Source organism: Magnolia sinica, chromosome 1 (assembly GCF_029962835.1).
Source record: "Magnolia sinica isolate HGM2019 chromosome 1, MsV1, whole genome shotgun sequence".
Taxonomy (NCBI): Eukaryota; Viridiplantae; Streptophyta; class Magnoliopsida; order Magnoliales; family Magnoliaceae; genus Magnolia; species Magnolia sinica.
In genome coordinates this window covers 89,028,832-89,056,488 of record NC_080573.1, presented here as the reverse complement: position 1 = coordinate 89,056,488, position 27,657 = coordinate 89,028,832, and the positions used below count along the sequence as shown (strand labels likewise).

The 27,657-nt window shown below is 39.1% G+C and overlaps 1 protein-coding gene across 1 annotated transcript; it reads left to right on the top strand.

Annotated features, from left to right (window-relative positions):
- The first annotated feature begins 12,072 nt into the window (after positions 1 to 12,072).
- On the top strand, positions 12,073 to 19,708 carry LOC131251316 (dehydration-responsive element-binding protein 1F-like). Its single transcript, XM_058252012.1, has 2 exons — positions 12,073 to 13,029; positions 19,283 to 19,708. The coding sequence occupies exon 1, from the start codon at positions 12,323 to 12,325 to the stop codon at positions 12,947 to 12,949; it is 627 nt and encodes a 208-aa protein (XP_058107995.1). The 5' UTR covers positions 12,073 to 12,322; the 3' UTR covers positions 12,950 to 13,029; positions 19,283 to 19,708.
- Positions 19,709 to 27,657: the final 7,949 nt, after the last annotated feature.

Here is a 27,657-nt window from a genome sequence, read left to right as displayed (position 1 = left end):
GGAAAATCTTAGATAGGTCGAAGTAGTGCTAAGGCTAATCGAGAAAGATCTAGGACTAGTCTTAGAGCAGACCAGATTCTCAAACATAAAACATTTGCATTATGTATCCGAAATGACCTACTCTAAAGGTCAAACTAAGGTCAAACATACCTTAATAGTGAAGTAAGGACATTGAACCGTTAAGATATGTAACCTTTAAAGAAAGTGAAGTTTGAAATGTTGATGTAGCTTTTTCTTAAAAGCTTCAATTACGCAATCTTAAATCTTGACTTGTAACTTGTAAATTCAATTGAACATTCTCGAGTCTTGACTTGTAAACATGTCTTGTCCTTCGAAGTCGATCTTGCGAGACAATGTCGTGGCTTGACATATCTTGAGTTGAGCATTGTGCTTCACTAATGTAATCAACATCCATACACTGAGACTCACTTCATCCATACATGCTTCATCCATATTGTGTCTCGAATATTTGCATTTATGTAATTTCATAAAGTACAAGCAGTGTTTTTGGCACCACAAATTTGACAACATAAAGGGGCTTTCAACCATAGCACTTACAATCTCCCCCTTTGTCAAATTAGTGACAAAACACACTTTCAAGATATATTACATAAAGCAGAATATATGGTTAAAGAGTCAACACCACTTATTATTAACTGGCCCACATTCATAATCAATTCAACATATAGTCCACCTCTGCACATACCTGCACATACTCCCCCTGAGTAACATACATCACATAAATCCAATACCATAAACATCCAATATATATCCATTCTCCCCCTTTTTATCACAATAGGACAAAGGAAGTAATGGTCAAATGGCGGAGGAGTTAAAATGAAAAAAAAATAATTCATAAACAGAGATAAGTCAAAAGTAATAACAATCTCACAAACAGATAGAGCAAAAGAGTAATAATGTCATTACAATCCAGTAAAATAAAAAGAACTAATCTGAGCCAGATGAAGGAGCAGGGATAGAAGGATCAAGTTGATGCATGCCCTTGTTCAAACGCCTAAGATATTTGCGCATATATTTGAACTGCGTGACATTAGTAACATACATATTCTCAACCTTCTCCTCCAAAGCTCGTAAACGTGCATCAAACTCAGAAGGCTCATAATTTGGATCATTAGCAGAATCAGATTCAAGTTCTTCAAAAATATCATCCATGTTAATGTCATCATGAGGAAGATCACCAGCATCCTTCTCATTTCCAACTTCAGCACCACCATTATCATCACCTCGGCCAGGAAGTAAATCTAGCTTCATCTTATTAAGGTTAGAATTGTTAAATATCAGATGAAGGATTGGGGCTTCTCCAACAGGCATATTGACTAACATATGTGTAGCCAACATAGTCATCAAGTAAGCAAAAGGGATGTCACTGTGACCTGGATGGAGTCTAAACTGAATAATGGAGTGACAAATCAAGGATTGTAAACAAACATGAACACCTCTGGCAACAGAATGAAGAACATGAACCATGAAGGACATTAATTTGGATTTATTACCCGATTGAGGATACAATTTAGACATAAAGATTTTGTGAAAAACTCTGTATTTGGGTAACAAAAACTTTGAGGGGAGTGCATTCCCTTTATGCGTCCAATGTACGTCCAAATTACATAAGGCTCTAGTGAGCATACGCTTTTCAGTTTTTGAGGGTTTTTCAGATAAGATATGGATGGGAATGCCCTCATCATTCACAGAAATTTCCATAAGAGCGTAAATTAAATGACGATCAACGTCAAATGGTCCTTCTCTTGTGGCTATTTTAAAAGTTAAATTTTTCAATGAAAACTCACTTATGCAAGTAAACATGGACTGAGCAATGGATCGGTATGCTGGCCCACCCCAATGTAATAAGTTATCCCAACCTACAGTTTGAAGAATAGGAAGGATATCATACGGTGCAACATGATCTACAAAAACAGGACGTTCTACAATAACATTCCTCAATCTAATGTCCCATATATAAGATGGATCTTCTTCAGAAAATCGAAGATGACACTTGGTAATAGGAGTAGATTTGGAAGAAGATGGACAGCGGGATGTTGTCTTTTTTCCTCTAGATGCCATATGTAACAAAGATTTGAAAGAAACAAAGAGTTGCAATGGATTGAGAAATGGGTATTCTCAAATCAGATATGGGTGAAGAAAAAACCCCAAATCTCAACAAAACAAGAAAAAGACAACTTTAAGAGAGAAATAGAAGTATACTTGATACAAATCCATAAAAATAAGCAAATGGAACACTAACTTTAACAGATTTGGAAGTTAGGTTCGACTGGTTGGGCGACGACCTATTGGAGAGGGAAGTCAAAATAAGGAAGAAATGATATTTTCCCCAATTTAAGTCAATCAGCCTGATTTACGACTGGTCGTGGGTTTTCTATGACTGGTCGCAATAAGACAGGTCGAGGAAATCCTCGACTGGTCGAGTACCACCATAAAAATCTGATTTCCTATATTTTTCACAAAAATTGAAATCTAAACTAGTAAATATATACAATGTGATACAAGGTAGGCATAAATAATTATTTTAGAACGCACATGCCAAGATCAAATTTTATTTTGTTAAACCTGCTTTTGTCGAGCAGTTTAGTGAAAATGTCAGCACGTTGATTCTCGGTAGGGATATATTCCAGAGATATAACCTTTTCTTCTACTAATGCACGAATAAAATGAAATCTAATGTTAATGTGCTTAGTACGAGAATGCTGAATTGGATTTTTTGAAATATTTATGGCACTGAAATTATCATAATATAATAACATAGAATCCTGTTTATTTCCATAATCACTTAGCATACGTTTCATCCAAACAAGCTACGTACATGCATTACCAGCTGCGATATATTCAGCTTCAGTAGTTGATAGTGAAAAGAACTTTGTTTCTTGTTAAACTAAGAAACTAAACAATTTTTGATATAAAAGCAACCACCACTGGTTGATTTTCTATCATCAAGATTACCAGCCCAGTCAACATCCAAGTACCCAGCTAATTGAACACTAGTCTCGAGTGGATACTAGAGCCGAGATTAACAGTACTTGTGACATATCTCATAATTCGCTTGACAGCAATCAAGTGCGATTCTTTAGGATCAGACTAATATCTAGCGCAAATACCAAAACTTAGAGCAATATCAGGTCTGCTAGTAGTTAAATACAGTGAACTACCAATCATACTCCGATATAATTTTGGATCCACATTTTTACCTGCAGAATCTTTTGAGAGTTTCAAAGTTGTACTTATAGGAGTATCAAAATTCTTACCATTCTCAAATCCGAACCTTTTAATCAAGTTCAAGGCATACTTGGTTTGAGAAATAAAAATACCATCAGATTGTTGTTTTACTTGCAACCTTAGGAAATAATTTAATTCCCCAACCATGCTCATTTCAAATTTTAATTTCATTAAATCTGCAAACTCAACAGTTATGTTAGTACATGTTGATCCATAAATAATATCATCAACATAGATTTAAACCATTACGATATCATCATTATGTTTCTTAACAAAGAGTGTCTTATCGACACTACCCATTTGAAAATTATGACTTAGTAAAAACTTGGTCAATTTTCCTACCATGCCCTGGGAGCTTGTTTTAGACCACATAGAGCCTTTTTAAGATGATATACATGATTAGTAAGCTTAGATCTTCAAACCCTATAGGTTGTTCAACATATACTTTTTCATGTAAATCGCCATTCAAAAAGGAACTCTTTACATCTATTTGATAAATTTTAAATTTTTTAAAGCATGCAATGGATATGAAAAGTCTGATTGATTCAAGACAAGCAACTGAGGCAAAGGTTTCATCGTAATCAATGCCTTCTATTTGAGTGTACCCTTGAACTACCAGTCTTACCTTGTTTCAAATAATATTACCAAGTTCGTCAGACTTATTTTTAAAAATCTACTTTGTTCCAATAATATGTTTATCTTTAGGTCTAGGAACAACATACTAGACATCATTTTGAACAAATTGATTAAGTTCTTCTTGCATAGCTACTATCCAGTTTTCATCAGAAAGCGCTTCTTTTACATTTACCGGTTCAATCTGGGATGTAAAACACATATAGTTACATGTCTTCTAATTTTCTACGAGTGTGCACACCAGTGAGAGGGTTTCCAAGTATTTGATTGGTTGGATAATCTTTAATAGTCCTTAGTTTAGAATTAACTTGATTTGATGAAGTATCTAGTTTGTCAATCAAAAGAACATCATCATTATCTGAACTTAGGGCAGGTGTATTCAAGTGATCATCAATGACTACATTGATGGACTCTTGAATCACACCAGTCCTGTTGTTCAGAACATGATATGCCTGACTGTTTAAAGAGTATCCTAAGAAGATCCCTTCATCAGTCTTTGTATTAAACTTTCCTAGATTTTCACAGTCATGTAAAATATAGCACTTGCTACCAAAAACTCGAAAGTATTTGACAGTAGGCTTCTTATCAAACCAAAGTTCATAAGCATTTTTATTATCAGACTTACAAGTATACACTCGTTTGATAATATAGCATACAGTATTTACAGCTTCAGCCCAAAGATTTCAAGGGAGCTTCATATTATTCAACATTACGTTTCCCATTTCTTGAAACACTCTATTTTTCCTTTCCACAATTCCATTTTGTTGTGGTGTTTTGGGCGCAGGGAATTCATGCGATATTCCCTGATCGTTATAAAATTTCTCAAAACTGCTATTCTCGAACTTAGATCCATGATCACTACGGATCTTACAGACTTGAGAGCCTTTTTCAGTTTGGATCCGTTTGAGAATCTTTTTTACTTTATCAAGGGTTTCTGATCTATCCCTTAAGAAGGCTACCCAAGTGAATCTAGTAAAATCATCCATGATTACTAGTATGTATTTTTTGCCTCCTCGACTCTCCGTCCTGGTAGGTCCTATAAGGTCCATATGGAGTAGCTCGAGTGGTCTTGATGTGGCATTGGAGTTCACCTTTTTATGGAGCTCCTTGTTTGCTTGCCATACTGGCATTCACCACATATTTTGTCTACTTTTTGTAATTTTGGTAGACCTCTTATTAGTTCTCTCTTGCTCAATCTGTATAAATTATGGTAGTATACATGTCCAAGGCGTTTATGCCATAATTCAGTCTCATCAGTATGGACCATGTAACACAATTGTTTAGATGAGCTACCTTCACTTACAATATAGCAGTTTTCAGAAGTCTTGCAACCAGTTAATATTACAGAACCCTTTTGGTTTAAAATTTCACAACCTTTATTAGAAAATTTCACACTATGATTGTTATCACATATTTGAGATATGCTTAACAGGTTGTGTTTTAGTCCCCCAACATATAAAATATTTTTGAATAAGGGGAGGTTATAGAGTTGAACCGTACCTTGACCAATAATCTTGCAGTTGCTACCATCACCAAATGTGACTGATCCATTAGTTATATCTTTAAGATCGGTGAATAAAGCCTTGTCGCCTGTCATATGCCTGGAGCATCCACTATCAAGGTACCACTTTGAATGACTTGTAGCTTTGAAAGCGGTGTGGGCAACCAAGCAAGTAACCTTAGGAACCCATTTCATAACTGATTTGGGTTTAGAAGTATAGTTGGTCTTCTTGTTTTTGTAATGACCCACTGAGTTAGATTTTAAGAGCTCCTTAAGCAAATCAACTATCTTTTCAGCTAAAGGATTTCAGTTTTGATTCTTATAGCTGATATGGTTATTTCTAAAAGATTGAAAAGTTTTGAAATCTTTGGAAAACTTATGATTTGCACTCTTTTCCTTTGAGTTTGAAGACTCTCCTTTCACAAATTTAGGAGGAGTATTTTTTTTATGAGGAATATTTCTATCGTATCCCAGACCGGATCGATCACCACATTTTCTTGATCCAGATAAAAGTTTTTCTAATTTCGGATCACCCTGGGCATACCTCCATGTATCCTTTAAACTCAAAAGTGAAGAGACTTCAAATTTAAGTTTCTCATTTTCAGATTGTAGGTTTTCAATCAAGGAAGTTTTGAAATGTAAATCCCATTTTGATTTTTCAAAACTATCTGAAATGAGGGATTTTTCTAAAATAAGAGAATCGAAATTTTCCTTAAGCTTTGAGAACTTTTCTTTTTGAAGTTTTTATTTTACTACAATTTTACAACTTTCCTTGTATAGGGCATTGTAAGCATCTTAAAGATCTTCTTCATTGTGATGATCACTATTCAGATTTTCTTTACTAGTAGAATCATCATGATCTGAAAAAGTGAACTTGGCTAGAGTCATAAGAGCCTCATCATTGCCTGACTCGGTTTCAGAATTGTCTGATTCAGAAGTAGCTTCAGAGTCAGAAGATTCATCCCAAGTAGCCACCATTCCTTTCTTTTTAGGTTTGCCCTTTTTAGGACACCTGTTTACTAAATGCCCATATGCTTGGCAGTTGTAACATTGACTATCTTTTAATGATTTTCGAGGCTTAGATTTCGATCTCTTATCATTAGATTTTTGAAAATCAACCCTCTTTTTTACTTTTGAAAATCATGTAAAACTTTTTAGTAAGAAGAGCCATATCATCTTCAGAATTTTCTAAATTAGAATCTTGAGAAATACATTTAGAAGATTTAAGGGCAATAGATTTACTTTTAGGAGCTTTAAAGTTTAACTCATAGGTTCTTCTACCCTCATATTATCCGGATCACGAAGTTCCTGGATCGCGGTTACCTTAGAGTTGAATCGTTCAGGAAGTGAGCGTAGTATCTTTACACACACTTTACTTTATGAGATTTTATAGCCAAGACCCCACATAGAGTTTACAATGTCATTTAATCTTGTATAAATTTTCATAAACATTTCATTTTTCCTCTGTATGAATTTCTTCAAATTTGGTTGTGAGGAGTTGGACTTTAGAGTTATTGGCAATTGAAGTACTCTCACGTGTCATTTCTAAAATATCTCAAGCTTGCTTTGCAGTATCATAGGATATAATTCTTTTGAACTCATCCGGTGATAGTGTGTAAGTGATTGCATTTAGTGCTTTTGCATTGGCACTACTCTCATTTTTCTGAAGAGTAGTCCATGAGAAATACAGTGTTACTCTCATTGATTTTGAACCATTGATCCCAGTCACTTCAGTGGTAGGAGGGTTCCATTTAGTCACTGTGGCTTGCCACACACTCTCATCCATTGATTTGAGGAAAATCCTCATCCTGTCTTTCCAATAAGTATAGTTGGAGCCATCAAATGGTGGATGCCTAGTGACTAAAAGGCTATCAAAATTTGACATCTTATATATAGCTTAGATCGTTAACTCAGAAAATGAATCCAAGAATAAAGAATTAAAAACGAGCTATTAGGCTCTGATACCACTTGAAGGCCAAGCTATATGTCCTTGGGGGGGGGGGGGGGGGGGGAGGAGGAATAGGACTGCCAAATAAAACTTTAACAATGGAAAAATGATAACCAAATAAAATAAATCAATTCACAATGCTTAAAATGAAAAGCAGGCTTAATAATAAAGTATTGAGAGATTGAAACAAATGCAGTTCTAAGGACAACCTTACACCATCAAAACCAAGGGTTTATGGCAGGACAACCTTATTTCTAGAACGTTCTTTGTATCAAAAGCTCAAACTAAAGAGGAATAAATAAATAGCAAGGAATCGAAATAAATTGTAGGAATTTAAATCTAAGTTATTACAACATTCCCCACTGTGCTTGAAATGTAAAAATTACAACATTCACATCCACACATACATTCCACAACTTGAATAATAAAAGATAGAAAATTAAGCAAACATTTAAACCACAATACACAAGGAGTTATAGTGGTTCACCTATATGTTCACCAACTGTTAAACAACAGCCACACAAAATGCTACTCCACTCCTAATATCCTCACACAAGGGATATTAGTATTCACTATCAAAATAAGTTTCACTGGCTCACCTAAAACCTTCACAATTGTGTTTTTTTAACTTGGGCTTACCTAATCTAAAAACCCACACTTTCTGAGTTTTCTGGCTCTCCTCAGATAACCAAACGCAGTGAGATTTTTCTGGCTTAATCTCAAAAGAAACAAAAAACAGAATGTAAATTACAATAATGTAAAATACCTGAATTTCTCCTTTGTAAGAGCTCGGAAGAACTAAGTCAGAGTAGTGATTTGGATGTCAAAGTTCAATGTCCAATACTCACTTTATAATAGTTCTAGGTTCTAATAGATTTTAAATTAAACCTAAATGGGCTAGCTTTAATTGATTTTGATTCCAGAAAAAGGAAAATAATACTTCCTCTTTTCAGATCTGATTGGAATATAAGAAACAAAATCAATTTAAAAAATTAAAGAAAGAGAATATTAAATATGCACACTTAGCTTAAAATGGAGCACAGACTTATCTCTCAGAAGGCTGGATTAAAATTGCTTGAGTAGTAATTAATATTCTAAGATTCATGCTCTATTTATAGGTAAGAAAATCGCATCTTCGACTGGTCCAGAAGTCGCTATGACTGGTCTTAGAACCAACGAATATTTGAAAATTTAAGCGCGATAAGATAAAACAGTTTCACGACTGGTCGTAGGTAGTCTACGACTGGTCGAAGGACACCTTCGACTGATCTTAACTTGATCAAGACTAGTCGAAGCCAAGCAAAATATATCGCTGTAGTTTGAGAAAAAGGTTCATGACTGGTCGAAGGAACAGTCAACACTGTTCATACGACTAGTCGAATAGACCCTAGGACTGGTCGAAGCTTAATAAAAAGTTTCAAATTTTTGCAGCAAACTTATGACTGGTTCAGGAAAATCCTAGACAGGTCGAAGCAGTGCTAGGACTAGTCGAGAAAGATCCAGGACTAGTCTTAGAGCAAACCAGATTCCCAAATATAAAACATTTGCATTATGTATCCGAAATGACCTACTCTAAAGGTTAACCTAAGGTCAAACATACCTTAATAGTGAAGTAAGGACATTGAAGCCTTAAGATATGTAACCTTTAAAGAAAGTGAAGCTTGAAATCTTGATGTAGCTTTTCTTTAAAAGCTTCAATCACACAATCTTGAATCTTGACTTGTAACTTGTAAATTCAGTTGAACATTCTCGAGTCTTGACTTGTAAACATGTCTTATCCTTCGAAGTCGATCAAGCGAGATAATGTCGTGGCTTGACATATCTTGAGTTGAGCATTGTGCTTCACTAATGTAGTCAACATCCATACGCTGAGACTCGTTTCATCCATATTATGTCTCGAACATTTACATTTATGTAATTTTACAAAGTACAAGCAGTGTTTGTGGCACCACAAATTTGATAACATAAAGGGACTTTCAACCATAACACTTACCGTCTTCCTCCACATCAAGGGGGTTGGACCTACCTGGAGCGGTTTCTATTATTGTCCCCTGCCTAAGATACGAGTCAGACATCCCAACAGATGGCACCAGCCTCTACGCCAGGTACTTCATCACCCTTTGTGAATGCCGGAATGCGCCATGCCACACGTTGTACGGTTCCATCATTTAATGCCCTGCCACGTGTCCACTGCTCATCCACTCCATCGCTGAGATGACGGCCTCTCACTCATGCGACCTTAAGAACTGAACCACGCATGTTCAGCACGAGGTAGTTCGCTTCGGTATTCGAGCTAGTCGTCATACCAGTAATAACTGCTCCATCATAAGTTCAGACCATGCGTAATCTGACCTAATACCGATCTACTCCTCGGCCTCCATAGGTCGACACAAGGAGTAGGGGGCTTACTGTTGGGGGGAAAATATGACAAGTCAATAGGTCGGCTTATGGAATGGACCAACTCTACTAACATGGCCCGGGCTCACTAGCGTCGAGCCTGACCGAGGCCCACATGTCCAGAGCCATGATGTGAGACATTCAAAGAGGCTAATGCACCTTTATGAACATTCAAAGGGTCCCTCAGAGGTGACTTCACGCTAATTATATAGATCCGCTATAAACCAGGAGTAGGTCGGACAGACCTTAGCCCTACCCCAGCCTGACCTATCCTTTAGGCCGGCCATGGGTCGACCTTCAGCCAGTAGTAGGTTGATTATGGGTCGATCATACCCACACTGATTGAGGATCAACATTCACAATCCGCCATCGATCAACAGATTGTCCAAGCCGACGGTCAGCCAAGTTTTCGTCTACGAGACCAAAGCTGAGCCAAGAAGATGGTTTAATATCAAGATCTCTTTCCGAGATCCTTAGAGAATAAACTCCGATTCCGGAAAACTAGGAGACCGAAGATCTTGAAATCTTCTAAGATAACGATCAATCCACTTAAGGGAAAGATCTTGACACTACAGGATTACACTACCTCTATAGAGGACCTACCGACAGTGAAAGGTACACACAACCAGATCTCACCCCTAAACCCTTATTATTAAACCCAGATTCCAAGCTTGATTTAGACATCAAAGGATCCTCTGAACTAGTCAAGGTTTCTTTGTCCTCTTCCTGTACAGGTGCTCGAGTGTTAAAGGGGTGAGCCGGTAACTGCGTCAACAAGTCTCAAGGGGTTTCGACCATGATCGTTTTCACATTATAACATGGCGTGATATCACGTGGGCGACATGAATTTATTTTATTTTACTCCGAGGTTTACACCCTTAGGAATTGAAAACTAGACTACTCATACACTGATTCCCAAGAACTTATGGTAACTGGTGCTCCCTGTAATTCGGAAGCGGATTGGCTGGTGTACCACACACCAGCTAGACGCTTCTCCAGCTCCGAGTTGTACGAACGGAGATCAAAGTTACATGTGCCCCAATGATATATTTGTTCCACTCACGCCTTTCATTCATTTTTCAAGATCATTTTCCAGTAACATTTAAAAAATGAATCATATCCAAAGGAGATCAAAGTCACATGGGCCCCAATGATATATTTGTTACACTCACGCCTTTCATTCATTTTTCAAGATCATTTTACAGTAATATTTGAAAAATGAATTATATCCAAAGATCAACCGGACCACACCACAAATAGCATCCGAGATAATGGTATTCATTTTTTAAGATCATTCTACAGTACTACTCAAAAACATGACTCATATCCAAAAATCAACCGGACCACACCACAAATAGCATCCGGGATAATGATTTTCTCCATTACAAATTTCATAGGGCCCACCATAACGTTTATTTTCCATCCAATATGTTCATAACATCACAAAGACCTGGATGGAGAGGAAAAACAAATTTTATATTGATCCAAAACTTCATTTAACCCTAGGAAATTTTCAATGGCAGATGTTCAATTCCCCACTGCTTTTTTCAGTGTGGTCCACTTGATGGTTAGATGTGTTTTATTTTTCATATCAAGCCTTATGATAAGCTCGAAAAATGGCTGAACAGTTTGAATATAATGCATATCTCATGATGGGACCCACAGAACATGCCGTCGTCAATACACCAGCTATATAGCTGATGCGTGGTACACCAGACAATCCGCTTCGCTGTAATTCCCATCCACATATGACTGAAACCTTGGCAGGGCCACTGTGATTTTTATATGCCATTCAATCCTTTCACAGGGTGATTTTCATCGGGATATACGGAAAACAGAAATATCATTCTATTCAGAAACTTCTGTGGCCCAGGAAGGTTCAATCTCCACTATTTCTATTATGTGTCTCACTTGAGGTTAGATCTGTTTCATTTTTGTTACACATTCTTAAAATAATTCGGCAAAACCAACAGACGGGGTGGATGTTGCACGGCATGGCTGTGGGCCGTACAGAGAATTGGATTACACGGCTATGTGGGACACGGGATTACATGCAAGCAGACTACTCTGGAAATCCCGACCACTGCGCTGCGGGACTTTTAGAGAAAGAGATAAGATTGTTACAAAGAAGTCAACCAGAGCTTTTCCTGCCGTCCATTCCTTACCTAAAAAACATGTTCAATCCAAGCATTAGAATTGGCCCGTTGGTGTGACTTTTTTGGTGATATGGCCAAATCAAGGAAGGCCGTAAATTGATTATCGGTTCGGAAACCGTCCACGTTTCTCTTGCAATCTCCTGTCATTCCACACAGCGCAAAATCATCACAAAATCGACACGTGGCCATCTCCTTTCCGCCCTCATGATTAGTATCTGAGTGACCAGGCTCCCACATCTGGTCCCCACAACCGACCTCTCCTGTCCCCCTCTCACGTGCTCTTTTAAGCCGAATTTTTCTCGTGCCCAAAGATGGAAGCATGGGTTCCTCACGTGTTTTCGAGCGCTTAAATAATCTTTCCGATCATCTTCCTGCGAACAACGTACTCCTTCAGTTTCCTCTTCATTTCTTTTCTTTTTTCTTTTTTCATTACTACCAATGGACGTTGAAAACGAGTCGTCTTCTAATTCGAACGACCTCCCTCCCTCGCTTGTGCGCTCCAGTGGTAGCTCTTCCTCACACATGCCATCTCCCGCCACAACCCACAAGCGCAAAGCAGGCCGGAAGAAATTCCGTGAGACGCGCCACCCTGTCTACCGTGGCGTCCGTCAAAGAAATGGAGACAAGTGGGTGTGCGAGGTTCGCGACCCCCACACTAAGTCGCGGATATGGCTCGGCACATTCCCTTGTCCGAAGATGGCCGCAAGAGCCTATGATGTGGCAGCCCTCGCCCTCCGTGGGGACTCAGTCCCGCTCAATTTCCCTGACTCCATGTGGGCCCTTCCTCGCGCCCAGTCATCCTCAGCAAAGGACATACAGACGGCAGCGATCGCAGCCGCTGAGGCGTTCCGTCCTTCCGAATCCATGTCGTCTACTAACATCCCGATTCTCCACAGCCCTCCAGAACCGACGGCTGTCTTTGTCGACGAGGAGGCCATGTTTAACGTCCCGGGCCACCTTGCCAATATGGCAGAAGGATTACTTCTTATGCCACCTGCTATGCAGAAAGGCTTCGACTGTGATGACGTGGATTGCCATGTGGACCTGTCTCTGTGGAGTGACTAACTGGACACATTTTGCAAATGTGCACGCATCATGGAAGCGGATTAGCTGCTGACCGCACACCAGCGTCCTCGCGGGTGTAGGTTTTCCCGCGAAAATACCTTTTTGAATTTTTTAAATTAAAAAGTGCGGTGTGTGTGCTTTGTCCCACATCGGAAATATAGAAAAAAGTTTTGTGGTTTATATGAGATGTTGAGAAGGGTATTTTTACTTGGAGCTTTTTTGGAAGAGATGAAACCTGGTTGCGTATTCCAGTGCCGCACTGGAACACACGCACGCGTGCGCGTGGGCGTGGGTAGTGAGGCGGTGTGGCTGTAGCGGCGTTAGATGGCGCACTTCGCACGTGCGCATCGTGTCGTAGAGTGGTCGCTCCCTCGCGACCTTACCCAAACCGGTGCGACTTCTGTGCGATCGCGGTGCGATGGGTCTGGTCAGAGCCTTAGGGCGGTGTGGATCTGAACGGTCGGATCTTAAATCCGAAACGTCTAGCCGTTTCTTAAACGGATAGCTACCTTAAAAGCCACAACAGTCCGAAAACGGACGGGCCAGGATGATCCAATGGTCAGATCTACAGATCTAATGACCAGAAACGTCTGAGATTAATGGACAACGGCCAGAAACGTTTTTCAAACATTCTGGACCATTGAATACCACACAGCAACGGGTCTAAACCTGAGGCCTATATAAACTGGACCATTCCAGTCCGATTCAATCATCTTAACACACCATCTCCCCATCAAATCAGATACGGTCTATAGCTTCATATTAGAATACTTTGTCATCTCCATAGTCTAAGTCTGCCAGAATAAATTGACTGCGTTAAAATTGTTCCATAGTGGACCTATCGTGATTGCTGCACGCTGGATCCAGATAAGGCTTGTCTTATCCTGGAAGCAATTCACCTGTAACCCATCAGCAGTTGATAAAGGGGCGAATCACGCTTTAAGGACAGCGTATTTTATACGTGATTCAGCCTAGTGATAATTTTATTTTATTATTTATTTTTCGGTATATCCAAAAGTAGTTTTCCTAACAATCTTAAAACGTGATTATGGACACCGAAAGTGTTGCATCAATCAAACTGATGAACCAGGATTTGATCCGATTGGACTGATTCGATGGTTCAAATTTCACTAGATGGCAGGACAAGCTGAAATTCCTACTAACCGCGCTGAAGATCTTCTACATCTTGGACCCGACTCTCCAACCTCTGCCTGAAGCAAAGGACACTAACACTCCAGAACAGATCGCTGCTAGGATCAAGCGACAAGAAGATGAACTGCTGTGTCGTGGCCACATCCTCAATGCTCCCTCTGATCGATTGTACAATTTGTACACAAGGATCGCATCAGCGAAAGAAATTTAGAGCGCACTGGAATACAAATACAAGGCTGAAGAGGAAGGTACATAGAAATTTCTAATTGCCAGGTATTTCGACTTCACGATGGTAGATAATCTACCGCTGCTTGCCCAAATCCAGGAACTGCAGCTTATTGTAAATAAAATAAAAGCCATAAAAATCGATCTTCCTGAATCCTTTCAAGTCGGAGCTATAATCGCAAAGTTGCCTCCGAGCTGAAAAGATTACAAGAAGAAACTTCTGCATGAATCCGAAGAGTTCACCCTAGAACAAATCCAGAAGCATCTTCGTATTGAAGAAGAATCTCGTAACCGAGACAAAAAGGATGACGCTAATGGTGCATCCTCATCCAAGGTGAACGCAGTAGAAAAGACATCCCAAAATAATACCTATAAGAAAGCTGATTCCCTTAAACCTAACAAAGATCAAGGGAAATTCAAGAAAACTCAAAAGAAGAAAAACGGCAAACCTAAGGGAGCTTGCTATGTTTGCGGTAAGACCGGGCATTTCGCCCGAGTCTGTAGGGACCGAAAAAAGCCTAAGAAAGAGGCTAATGCAGTAGACGATGAAATCGTAGCCATGGTCACAGAAGTGAACCTAGTTCAAGAGAAAATCCCTGGTTGGTGGTACGATACAGGTGCCACAGTCCATGTATGTAATGATCGATCTGCTTTTAAAACCTATGAAAATGAGACCAATGGTCAAGAGGTTCAAATGGGAAATAAAGGACGATCGAAAGTTGTAGGCGAAGGAACCGTGGAATTACTCTTTACCTCTGGAAAGAAGATAATCCTGACCAACGTACTGCATGTCCCAGACATAAGGAAGAATCTTGTCTCAGGGGATCTCTTGAGTAATCCTGGGATTAGGGTTGTGTTTGAATCAGGCAAGCTGATCTTGCCTAAGAATGAGAACTTTGTGGGTAAGGGATACGCTTGTAATGGGATGATCAAACTCTCTTTAAATGAAAAGAATTCTTCTGCTTACATGATTGAGTCTGTAACGCTATGGCATGGTAGACTAGCCCATATTGGCTACAGTACCATAAAACTCATGGCTAAGAATGGCCTAATATCATAAAATGATAGTGACAGAGATAAATGTGAAGTATGCATACGGTTTAAAATAATAAAGAAACCATTCCCTAGCGTTGAGAGATCCTCTCAAATATTAGACCTAGTGCATACTGACATATGTGAATTAAACAACGTTCTTACCCGTGGAGGTAAAAGGTACTTTATAACATTTATAGATGATTGTTCAAGATATGTATATATATATATCTGTTAAAATCGAAAGAAGAAGCATTTAATGCATTCAAAATCTATAAAATTGAAGTAGAAAATCAATTAGATAAAAATATTAAAATCCTTCGTAGTGATCGAGGAGGAGAATATTTCTCTAATGAATTTTCTAACTATTGTGAAGAACACGGCATAATACATCAGTGCACAGCACCTTATACACCACAACAAAATGATGTAGCAGAGAGAAAAAATAGGATTTTAGTAGAAATGGTCAACTCAATGCTAATACAAGCACAGTTGCCATTAAACCTATGGGGAGAAGCGCTGTTAGCTGCATGTCATGTTTTAAACCGAATTCCTTCTAAGAAAACCATGACCTCTCCAAATGAAATATGGAAAGGAAGAAAACCAAACATAGGGTATCTTAGAGTGTGAGGGTGTCTTGCATATTGCAAAACTCCAGAACTTAAAAGAACTAAATTAGGACCAAGAGCTATCAAGTGCATCCTTGTAGGATATGCACAACATAGTAAGGCCTATAGACTTCTAGACTTAGACTCCAATGTAATCATAGAGTCTAGAGATGTAGAGTTCTTTGAGAATTCTGTATTCACGGAGAAAAAGAATGCTGAGATTCAATCTCCTAATGAAAATATAAAAGAACCACAAATAGAAGAGAAAACTCCTAGTGAACCTCGTAGGAGTCAAAGAGCAAGAGTAGAAAAGAGTCTTGATCCTGATCAAATAAACTCTCAATGACTCTCTTTTCATCTAGTTGAGGGTGATAGAGAGAAGGTGATTAGGAAAATACCTATGGTTTTGACTATAGAAGATGAACCTAAAACCTTTAGTGAAGATATGTTTTCAAGAGACTCAACTTTTTGGAAAGAAGCCATTAATGATGAAATGGATTCTATAACATCTAACCAAACATGGGAATTGGTAGATCTACCTCCACGTTCTAAACCAATAGGTTGTAAGTGGGTATTTAAGAAAAAATATCACACAGATGGTACAATTCAAACTTTTAAAGCAAGATTAGTTGCTAAGGGTTTTTGACAGAAAGATGGAATTGATTATTTTGACACTTATTCACCAGTAGCTCGAATCACATCGATTAAGATCTTATTCGCTCTTGCTTCCATACATCATCTTCATATCTATCAAATGGACGTGAAGACAGCATTCCTGAATGGTGATCTCGATGAGGAGGTTTACATGGAGCAACCAGAAGGGTTTGTTCTACCAGGAAATGAAAGAAAAGTATGTAGACTTGTTAAGTCTTTATATGGATTAAAATAAGCACCAAAACAGTGGCATGATAAATTTGATTCTAAAGTTTTGTCTTATGGTTTTGAACACAATATTGCTGATAAATGCATATATTCAAAAATATGTAATGATTATGTTATAATCATATGCTTGTATGTAGATGATATGTTAATAATCAGTAATAAAATAGAAGGGGTAACTGAAATCAAGAATTTTCTCTCTTCAGTTTTCAAAATGAAAGATCTTGGACAAGTGGATACCATATTAGGTATCAAAGTTAAAAAATATAGTGGGGGTTTTGCATTATGCCAGTCTAATTATATTGAGAAAATAATAAACAAGTTTAATCACTTGAAAATTAAAGAGGTAAAGACCCTGTTTGATCCAAGTATTAAGTTAAAAGAAAACAGTGGAAGAACAGTTGCACAACTAGAGTATGCTAGTGCTATAGGTAGTCTTATATATGCGATGCAATGCACAAGATCGGATATAGCATATGCTGTGAGTAAACTAAGTAGGTTTACAAGTAATCCAAGTATTGAACATTGGAAAGCAATTAGTAGAGTTCTAAGTTATCTTAAAGAAACCAAAGAACTAAGGCTATTTTACTCAGAATTTCCAGCAGTGTTGGAAGGATATACCGATGCAAGTTGGATATCGAGTGCAGGGGACAACAAGTCCACTACAGGGTGGATATTCATCCTAGGAGGTGCAGCTGTATCTTGGGGATCCAAGAAACAAACTTGCATAACGCACTCAACTATGAAATCTGAGTTCATAGCTTTAGCTGCTACAGGCAAAGAGGCTGAGTGGTTAAGGGATCTTCTTTTAGAAATCCCATTTTATGCGAAGCCTATACCGGCTGTTTCACTTCATTGTGATAGTGAAGCTACTCTAGCAAGAGCCTATAGTGGTACCTATAATGGGAAGTCCAGGCACATAAGTTTGCGACATGACTATGTAAGACAATTGATTCAAGATGGAATCATTGTGATCTCATATGTAAAATCAAGTAATAACTTGACTTATCCTTTTACTAAACCTCTAACGAGAGAGGTAGTAAGGACAACATCTAGAGGGATGGGGTTGAAACTCTTTACCTAAAGTTTCACCAGTGAAAGAAACCCAACCCTAAATTAGAAAATCTCTAAATATTGGGTTTAATGGGTAACAATAATTCACTGATAAGTGAAAAGTTTCAACACTAAATAAATTGATAACCTCATCCAGGATGATAGTGCTGGTCGTTATAAAGAGGGATGAGTATTGAACTCTTAATGAAATCCAGTCAAACAAGACATGTGTTTTAAAAGGAAACACTGGAAGGATTTCACCTATGTGAACGTAGAAGTGGTGCCGCTTCTCATGAGACTTAGAGTTATCTCGGGATCATTCATGAAACAGGATAAACACATGGCCATTAAAAGTGCTAAGTGAGAGTATAAAGGAACACCTAACGCATAAGTTATTATGTGTGTAGTATTTTTGGTTATATCATAAAGGAATAACTGGTTCAATGCTGCGGCAACCAGAAATTTCGAAATAACTTTAAAATGCTTACACTAAGGAAAGATTCAAATCGCAAGATATCTTTCTTTATGCATAATAACTGTTATTCTAGCAGAATTTTTTCATTATTTTAAAAACCAATGGGGGATTGTTGCTTTTTTATGGTTTAAAAAATAATTAAAAAATGAAAATTCAAAATTTTAAAATTTTGGGATTTTCCCGCCAAAATACCTTTTTGAATTTTTTAAATTAAAAAGTGCGGTGTGTGTGCTTTGTCCCACATCGGAAATATAAAGAAAAGTTTTGTGGTTTATATGAGATGTTGAGAAGGGTATTCTTACTTGGAGCTTTTTTGGAAGAGATGAAACCTGGCTTCGCACTGGAACACACGCACGCACGCACGCACGCGCGCGCTCACGCTCGGGCGAGGGCGTGGGCGTGGGTAGTGAGGCAGTGTGGCAGTGTGGCTGTAGTGGCGCTAGATGACGCATGACCAGAAACGTCTGAGATTAATGGACAACGGCCAGAAACATTTTTCAAACGTTCTGGACCATTGAATACCACACAGCAACGGGTCTAAACCTGAGGCCTATATAAACTGGACCATTCCAGTCCGATTCAATCATCTCAACACACCATCTCCCCATCAAATCAGATACGGTCCATAGCTTCATATTAGAGTACTTTGTCATCTCCATAGTCTAAGTCTGCCAGAATAAATCGACTGCGTTAAAATTGTTCCATAGTGGACCTATCGTGATTGCTGCACGCTGGATCCAGATAAGGCTTGTCTTATCCTGGAAGCAATTCGCCTGTAACCCATCAGCAGTTGATAAGGGGGCAAATCACGCTTTAAGGACAGCGTATTTTATACGTGATTCAGCCTAGCAATAATTTTATTTTATTATTTATTTTTCGGTGTATCCAAAAGTAGTTTTCTTAACATAGGTACGTGGCGCTTGCAGAAGAGCCCTGTAGTACTCGAGACCGTAAAGGCACTAACAATGGAAAGAAGATCAAAGATTTGTGGGTCCATCATGATGTATTTATTATATCTACACCGTCCATTCATTTGACGAGATCATGCCCTAAAATGAGTCATATCCAAAGTTTAAGTGGACCACATCACAAATAGCATTGTCCCACCATTAACACATTGGTAGGCCTACGATAATATTTTTTTCTCCATCCATTCTGTTCATTAGGTTGCACAAACATGGACTTAGAGAAAAACAAATATCAAATTGATCTAAAACTTCTATGACCCCCAGAAGGTTTCAATGGTAGAGGTTTTGTAATAACCATAAATTTTTGTACACTTAAAAACACTATTAGTGGTTAAATTTTAAAATTTTTATCTCAGAACAAAAATAAGTCAACAAACGAGTTGATAGAGATACTTTTAGCTAAGAGAGAGGTTGAGGGATCGACTCTTATCGTTGCCACTATCGGTTGCTCGATTAGGTATTGGCCAGCTGATAGATCTTGAGGTAACATATCAAAATCTACATCACCAGATTTCAGGTGAGTGATCCTAATATGTTTCATCTTAATTGTAATTAAAGTAGTCATCTCATTATTTTGATGATTATGATCATTTGTATTGAATGTTTGTGTGAATTTGTTGAGAACTGACATATCATATGTTATTTTATATGTGTGTGTGTGTGTGTGTGTGTGTGTGTGTGGCAACTGTTAATATCATGCATTGGTTAATCTCATACATCAATTACCATGCATCACAAAATTGTGTTGAATACCTAAGGAGACTGCTTGCATGACTTGTAGGTACATACAGTATCGAGTGACCTACGGGACCATCCCTAGATGGCTATAATATGTGGAAGCCTACCCTAGAAGGGGATATGCGGGTTGATGGAATCCAACTCAAGCAAATGAGTTGGTCAACCCACTTGATGCATTCACGTATCCATGCATCTCATGACATTCATGCATTCCTATCTTAGTTATGATGTGTATGACCATGATGGGTTCACTCAATCGGCCTAGTTAGTTGGCGTTTTATTGATGGAAAATTTGTATAGATTTAGTGGACGATGAATCAACTGCTCAAGTTTCAGGGCAAAAAGGTGTACCAGTAGACAAATCATAAGGGCAATGGCTCTATCTTGATGAAGACGAGTTGAATGTGTTAAATTACTAATATATCTAGTTGAACTTATGCTATTTCTTTAATTTTGTCTTTGAACAAATTTTAAGTTGAGTGGCTGAAAGTTATGAATGGTTAAAGCTTTTGTTAGTAAATGGTTTAATAAAGCCCCAATTGGATAGGTTGTGGTACCATACATAGTTTTTGTGAATGTTATTAATATGTGGATTGAATGCCTATAAATGATCTTGATGGTGGATGTATGAGTATATGATTGAAATAATTAAGTACAAGATGTTTTGCTGAAGGTTTGAGACGAGGAATTTAGTGTACATTTTGTGATGTATTTATTATATTCACATCATTCATCCATTTTGTGAGATCATTTTAGATCGATCATGATGCAAAAATGATTCATATCTAAAGCTTAAATGGACCACACCAGAAATAGCAGTGGGATATTGATTCTTACCATTAAAACATTCGTAGGGCCCACCATAGAGTTTATTTTCCATCTAATCTGCTCATAGGATCACACACGCCTGGATGGATGAAGAGGAAAAACAAATATCATAACGATCAAAAATTTTTGTGACCCCTAAAAGGGTTTCAATAGTACACGTTCAATCCCCCATAGCTTTTTACAATGTAGTCCACTTGATCTTTGGATTCGTTCGGTATGAGCCTTAGGACGAGCTCACCAAATGAAAAGATGGTTGGGATATAACACATACCTCATGATGGAAGCCATAGAACTTGGTGTCGTCAACACACTAGCCAGATAAGTGGTGTGTGGTACATCAGCCAATCCCCTTCCGTTCTAAAAACAGGGTTGCATTCTTGATAAACGAGGTAGATTTCATGCACGTGAAGTCGTTCGTCTATAGAATTGGTGCAAGCATTCTTGTTTGTTTAATAGAGACACATGTAATATATGGCTTGGGCCATTAATCTATCACCTTACTAGAATGCATTTTTTGGGCACGGAGCTCTAGTGTACACGATTCTATTAACAAACCATACAACCCACCTTAACATCCCTCCAAACACTCCCCTCCCCCTTTCCAGAAAAAGATTAAGAGCCTGTTTCCTCTTGTAAACAATCACTTAAGGTGGCTAATTGGCCAGGGGGAGTCCAACTTCTGGATGCCCAACTGGACAGGCTTGGGTCCATTATAGGAGTTGGTGATAGGGGTAATTCCATCAGCCACTCGAGGGCTGAGTGTGAAAGATATCTTGGGCCCGGAAGGGCTTAGGCTCCAGAATCCCATCAGGGGTCTTTTGCCCCAATAGGTATGGGATCATATCTCGAAGGAAGGTTTTTGTACGATGGAAGGGATCGATAAATGCGCATGGATGGCGTCCTCTTCAGGAAAGTTCGAAGTCAGGACGGCTTAGGAATTGTGTAGGCAAGGGTCCATTAGAAAATCATGGGCCAGATGGGTGTGGCACTCCAAATTACCACCCAAATATCCTTATTTGTTTGGAGGGCTCTCCATAGAGCTGTCCCAGTGGACGAGCGTGTCAAGATAAAAGTGATTAGCATGGCATCCAGGTGCGAATGCTGCCTCACAGATTCCAATCACCCGCCTGCCATGGAATTGCTAGACCATCTTCTGGCCTCAAGTGACCTCGCTCTGCAGGTTTGGTCCTTCTTTGGGGTCCATTTTTATATGCCCATTCTGTCAGCCTAGTCCATGTCAACCTGGGCTAACCACTGGTGGAGCACGACCAAACCATCCAATGGTTTCCTCTCTCTACAAGGCCTTTTACCTTGCTTAATCTTCTGGGAGTTATGGCTGGCAAGGAACAATTTCAAGTTCGAGGCAAAGCCAATTAGTGGGAATCGTACGATTAGTAAATGAAAAGGAGAGCTTAAGATGTCCTAGAGGGGGGGGGGGGGGGGGGGGAAATTAAAATGCCAAATAATTGAAATAAGTGCTAAATATGTAAATAAACAAAGATCTCAATTGCTTGAGTATTGAATCCTTGATTTTAAATAATTTGTAAGACAACCTTCACCTAAAGTTTTAGGCAGGACAACCTTATTTCACGAATTTCTTTAAAATCAAAACCTCAAACTTACAAGAGTAAATGAAAGTATCACAACATTCACCACTCAATTGAAATTCTATATATTCAATCCATCACAAATAGAAATAAAAAATTCACCACATGGCACAAAGAATTATAGTGGGGTTCGGTGCTTTAAAAACAGCCACACCTACTCCACTCCTAAAATTACTTTCCTCATAATTTTGGCTTTCACTATGAGCAGGTTTTCTCAAGGTCACCTTAATATCCTTATACAATTCTTATTACTTTTACAGGCTATCACAATAAAAATTCAAACTGAGATTTTAACAAGTTATCTCAAACAAAATCTTAAATTGAGATTTTATCAAGCTATCTTAAACAAAACCTTAACTGAGATTTTAACAGGCTATCTCGAAAAAACCTAAAAGAGTTTATAAGGTATACTTATCTTCACCATAAAAGATGTAGCAGAAACTTGTAGTAGAAGAACCTTTTTCTTGAATGTAGATTGTTCCGTGTTTAGTCAGATAGAAAGGGCCTAAGGTTCTATTGATTTTAATTAAGTTAAACCCTAAAGCTGCTTAAATCAATTCTCTTAGATCTCAAAAGAAGAGTATAGTTTACTATTTTAGATTAAATTTGAAAGATGTGAGATAAAAAGGAATTGAAACCTATTTAAATTAAATTATAAATACCATCCAATAGCTTGCTAATAACTTGAGCTTCTTTTTCTCTTGTAGAAGGATTTCGATAATTAACTAGTGTAATTTGGAATGAGAGAAGAACTTAATTTATAGGCAAAGAAGTTAGAACTTCAACTAACCTGAGCCAGTCTTCAACTATCTTAAGTTCAGCGGATTCGGTTCAACTGATTTCGGATTGCGCGTGATAAGAATTATCCAAAAATCGGCTGGCCCGAGGTCAACTTCAGCTGGCGGAATAGCACAATTCAGGTAGCCAAATTTGACCTTCAGCTGGCCGAATTCCAAAAGATGCCGTTGCTGGAATTTGACTCGAACTTTCTCGGGCTAGCTGAATTTTAAGCTCGAGCTAGCCGAACCAAAACTCGGGTTAGCCAAATTTGCAACAAAAAATTGTTATTGCTTCAGGCTTAAAGTTGGGCTGGCTGACGAAGCTTAGGCTAGTCAAACCAAAAGTTAGGCTGGCCAAATTCTAAGCAAAACAAGTGAAAAACACCCATATTTAAACAATTTGGAAAACACCTAGTCCTAAGGTCTTTCTAGGATTTTATACCACCTAAAATATATGAAATATTTGATTCTTCTTTGACCTGAACTTAATCTCGGACTTCATCTTGAATTTGAGCTCGATCTTTTCTTGAGCATTAACTAATTTTAAGCTTAATCTTCTCTTGAACATAGACCGATCTTGAAGATCTACTATAAAGTGGTTTTGTCTTTACGAAATTTGATAACTTCTGTGTTCTCAACATCTTAGCACTTATAGTAAGGTGCTCCTCTGGATACAGTGAATTAGCCTTTCGCTTCTTGTCACGCCCCAAACTCAAAAATTGGGCTCACAAAATTTCTATTCATCGAATTCAGTGCTAATAGCCTCCGTATTACCCCATTCTTGGCTCCCAGCGCCCATATGCTAGATTCCGATCCTGGGATCCTACAAGGAGAATTTTTCAATGTACATTTATCTCGTAAGAAACATAACCCCAAATCACAAAGGCAATTCATCATCATATATCTACTAATATAAACAGTTGAATACAATGTTGAAAGGAAAAATACATATATAAAAAAGTGAAGCTCCAAAAGACAACTACATGCTCTAATGCTCAACACTGCTGCGACTTAACGCCACCTGCATGCATCTATCGTGCATAAGCCTATAGAAAGCTTAAAGGGCGGTGAAAGTGTGTGCGCATGGTAAGGGTTAAGTATGCAATATTAGGGCAATGTGGAAACATGCTGGTAAGTCCATAAATACCATCAACCTTATCTAGGCCTTGTAATGTAAAAACATAATAAGCCAATATCATATACTAAGGAAGCAAAGATCAGCTATGCAATGCAGAGACATAGTAAGCCAAATATCACATACTAAAGAAGAAATGCAATATGCAAATCCTAACAAGTCCACGAATACCATCAACTTCATCAAGTCTATATAATATAGAAGCATAGTAAACCAAATGCTATGTGATGAGGATGTAATGCAATATGTGGTGTGAATGAAATGACTAATCTAGAGTGTGAAGTCAGGATGATAGTATGTGGTATCGCAGGCTATGAGGTCCATCACAAGGGACTTCTATACAAACCAGTCCCATACTTAAATTTGGATAGCCAGACTTAATGTGGTAAACTCCCGATCTCAGGTTAGTCACACGCCTCAATCGAAATCCTGACCATTACAAAGGTACACACTAATTAGTTATGTATCACTAGCCCGAGTGGATAGTAAATGAATGAATGAATTAAATGTTGAGCATGCAACTACTGCTCAGTAAGTCCACATAACAATATCGTACATCTTTGGGATCATCACCAGGGTTTAGTATACTCCGACTTGGCTACCACCCTTGCCGACGGCACAGCCTAGAGAGTGGAAAAGACCTCACTACCTGCCTGCCAATATTAGCCCAACTCGTCGATAGCGGACCCATTTGTGAGCTGCTCAATCTTGGCCTAGCTTATAGCCTCCTCACTTGGGCGGATAAGGTCACACCCCCTCCTAACTGACCACGACACTGGGGGAAGTGTAGCCTCCTGGTATTCAGCACTCGACGCTCATGTCTTCCACTCGGTCTATGCTTTGGAGCATCCCCTGGCCACAGGAGTTTAGGGACTTTCACCCACGGACATCCAAAGTACCCATATGCTCAAGCTAAACATTTTCGGTGTCCCATCTGGCCATCTACGATATGCCTATGGAGGTCACAGCTCTGATGTCGCTGGGGCACCAAATGATCATGTCACAAAATGTAAGATGCATGAGCCATACCATCCAGTCATACATCAAACCTATGTGTATCATGTGCTCATGTGGGGCACTCCGTCTCTCGGGGAATCCCATAAAAAATTAGCCCAATAGCACATGCTATGTTCAATCACTCCTCAGAACGAGCATGCGAATGATGTGTATGGGCATGTATCATGAAGTATACTAAGCATGATTATAATCACATACTTCATGGTGGGCCTGTATAAGGCGGCCCATGGCCCGTAATAATGAATGAGTGGCGTGCACACAATCACATACACATGGTGGGTCTCACACATCACAATTAGACCTCGCACATACAAAGGGCTATACATAATCACAATGGGCCTCATGTAATCACACAATAGGCTTCATACAATCGTGATGGGCCTCACGTAGTCACAATGGGCCTCATACAATCACAATGTTATGCTAATACATACTCAATGTGTATACCAATCATAGTCGTAATCGATAATCGGCCTATATATATGGCGGGGTTCATAAAAGGACAGCAGATCTAATCCATAACATGAGGATTAGTCCTCAATAGTGGATATACCAAACCTGATACTATAGATCTTTCTATCTATGGTGACGATGTTCTCTCCTCATATCAAGGATGGGCTTAGATGACTTAATCCTATCAAGAATGGGCCTAAGAATAAGGAGTGAGCCTCCTTGCCCGTTCCATCACATAGCAATCTGGGCTTCCTAAGGGCCCAGTAAGCACAAGGTGGGCCACATTCTCTATGAAAGGCTCGATACGAACATAAGATGGGCTCCAAGGCTTGGGTGGAAAACATCATTATCAAATGAGGGCCCAACAGATTGGGATAGCCTGATCAAGGAAAAGATGGGTAATATAATCATCAATGGGGGCACACCGGTTTGGGTTAGCCCATTAAGGGGAGATGAGAATGGGCCTAACAACGGGCCCTAGGGAGAGTTACAATGTGGACATCTAACCATTATTTCTCATACAATGTGGACATTAAACCATCATTGCTCCCAAAGCATGGCCCATTTAATATCAACCAGGAACATGAATGGGCATCATAAACATCATTACATACATCCGGGTGGAATCACACATCACGATGGGCGTCATATACATCACCTTAGGCCTCACACAAGGGCTTTATATACGTCGCATTAGGCCTCACTTATGAGCCTCATATAGATCACATTGGGCCTCATACTTGGGCCTCAAATACATCACAATGGGCTGCACCACATGGGCCTAAAATACATTATAATGGGCTACGTCCCATGAGCCTCAAATATATCACAATGGGCCACAGGGTGGGTCCCGCGTGCACATGGTGGGTCCCACTCAAAATCTAAATCTAACTAATTCTCTTTATAATGCCATAAAACGATCTCTACAGATGGTTGGATGGTATGGATACAACACATGCATCATGTGGGCCACACTGTCCATGTGTGGATAACGTGGAATAAAACACATACATTGCAGTGGTCCCCACCATCCAGACCACTGGACGGTGTGGATCCAAAACACCTGCAGTGTCCACGTCCGGATGGACGGTGGACAAAACCCATGTATTGGTGGGTCCCACGTGTGGCCCACCCGATATATTAGTTATATATATATATTTATATTTATATCAAATGTCCAGCTCTGGATGTCCATTGACGGATGCTCTGGATATAAATCGATGTGGGATCCACAGGACTTGCTGATGTTAATTTAGCAGTTGTACTACTGGTGGGGTTCACATAGATGGATGGTCTGGATATAACACGTACCCATGATCTGGACCATAAAACTTTGCTGACGATAATACAACAACTATATGGCTGCACGGTACACCAGCCAATACAACAACTATATAGCTATACGTGCTGGAGGTAGCCCGTCTTTAAGGTGGGTCCCACATGCTGGAGGTAGTACGAATGGCGTAGATGGAGAATACATACAAAAGGTGCTTCTCACCATCCAGCAACTTGGACAGTGCAGATAACACTCATAAATCACGGTGGTCCCACGTCCAGTGGGCCACATGCCCGGGATCAAGCTGATATTTGCAGTTTCCTTCATTTAGGCATGTCCCAACGGACAGGCAGCAAGGTGAGGTCCAACACGTGGACAGCGTGGATTGGATGCATCATGGTGGGCCACAAGATGGGAAAGAGAGAGATGGAGAGAGAGAGAGAGGTATGATGGAGGGCTCTACCACTATGAGCCCTTCCTTCA

Excerpts from the sequence above, each read along its gene's own strand:
- LOC131251316 (XM_058252012.1), top strand. The coding sequence starts at position 12,323 with ATGGACGTTGAAAACGAGTCGTCTTCTAATTCGAACGACCTCCCTCCC.